The following is a 1679-nucleotide window of genomic DNA, read 5'->3' on the forward strand; positions in this document are numbered from 1 at the left end:
TCTAATCTAGAAGGGACTATTGATTGATGGCTCGCACCATGGTGGGAAGCGCACTGAGGCTGTACCGGTCCGTGCGCGGCACCTTTAGGGGCGTGTGTGTGTGCATGCACGAACAAATACAGTATGTAAAACTATTAAAACAATATATATATCTAACAGGTTGTGCGGTAACAAAACAGGAAGGAAGATCGCATCACCATCTTTCAATTTCCAATTAAGCTTCACTACAGATGAAGCTATTACTGCTCAGGGCTACAACATTTCAATAAAATTTATCGCTAGAAAATGCAATCAGGTAAGTGACAAAATCTTGTAACATTTACTTAATGTTACACGGTGTGGAAATATGTACATATTCCCATGTTTTTGCACATGCTCATATAGTTTTCATCGCAACACGTGACATTCGAATATCGTGATCATATTTCTGCTAAAAGACAAATAGTAGTACACATTGCTGATTTATGAGAGGTTTACACACCCATTCGCTATTTTCATTACGCGTTAATCTTACAGGTCTTAACCCCAGCTGTGGGTGAGACGGGCATCATCACTGCTTCTAAGTACCAAAGATCTTGCGAATATAAGATCGTGGTGAGTATGAATGAAATTTGGTCGGGATGGTAAGGTGCTCTAGAACTGGTATTGTCATATATATTTTGTTTTACTTAATTTCTTAACCATCACTTCATAACTCGCTAATGGTATTATGATGTCTATGCTGCACCCACTTACTCTACATCAGAGTTAATTCCTTGCCCTTGTTCTGCACAGCCACTCACTGCTTGTCTGTTACCACTAATTCGAACTTTTTCCATCATCCGAAGGCTCCTGCTGGAAGTCAAGTGCGCATTGACGAGATTACACCGACGATCTTAAACTCTCCAAACTGTAAAAGGGATCATCTTCTAATCAACGGCAACAGTGAAAGAATGTATCCCAGGGAAACCAGTTCAGTAATTTGTGGTTCGAGTCAAGTGACTTCTCCAATTACGTCCACCACCGGAGAGATGTACATAGCGTACAAAGGAAGCAAGAAGAGTCAAGGCTTCACTCTTGACTACACCATCGTCTAACAAGTCAATGAAGCTGTTCACGAACCACTTGTCTGTTTTTGTAAGGGATGTGCACGACTTTACCTTCAAATATGTTTCGCTAATTGCACCACACCCCTATCACGGATATTCTTTCTTTATTTATTTATTTATTTACTGTTTAGCCAATGAATGCACTTTTACCACACCTGATCGCCTGCCAACTTAAATAGGATCACTTAGTGCTAACGGTGGCTTAGTCAACCTTTAATGCCCACTGTTCTATCAAGAAACACTGAATATGTTATTTGTAGTTTTAGGGTGTGACCATAATCAGATACTGATAAATAAATTTATGATGCAGCAACCCTTGTGTTAATAATTTTATACCTTATCATTCTACTTCTTAATATGCATGAAGAATAAACTTCTCAGAAATATATGATGATTCCTGGGATGCAATACGGAAAAGTGATAGTCTTGAATTCGATTTACATTAGTACATTAAGTATAAAAATTCAAGGCAGTCCCAGTTGTTTACATTGATGAATATCCACATTAAACTAAAATAAATAGATAAATAAATAAATAATAATAGAAAACTATCAGTACAAAATTATTAAAAAGAGACCTCAACAATTTCCT

At 37.6% G+C, this 1679-nt stretch overlaps 1 protein-coding gene across 1 annotated transcript in view; it reads left to right on the plus strand.

The window, feature by feature from the left end:
* Positions 1-1401, plus strand: part of LOC135107451 (blastula protease 10-like) — a 24371-nt gene extending 22970 nt beyond the window's left edge. The window contains exons 16-18 of the mRNA XM_064017325.1: positions 160-295; positions 517-594; positions 828-1401. Coding sequence (XP_063873395.1) covers positions 160-295; positions 517-594; positions 828-1076 — 463 coding nt within the window. The 3' untranslated portion in view covers positions 1077-1401. The remainder of the gene's footprint in view (positions 1-159; positions 296-516; positions 595-827) is intronic.
* The last annotated feature ends 278 nt before the right edge of the window (positions 1402-1679 follow it).

The sequence above is a fragment of the Scylla paramamosain genome, chromosome 15 (assembly GCF_035594125.1).
Source record: "Scylla paramamosain isolate STU-SP2022 chromosome 15, ASM3559412v1, whole genome shotgun sequence".
In the NCBI taxonomy this organism is placed as follows: Eukaryota; Metazoa; Arthropoda; class Malacostraca; order Decapoda; family Portunidae; genus Scylla; species Scylla paramamosain.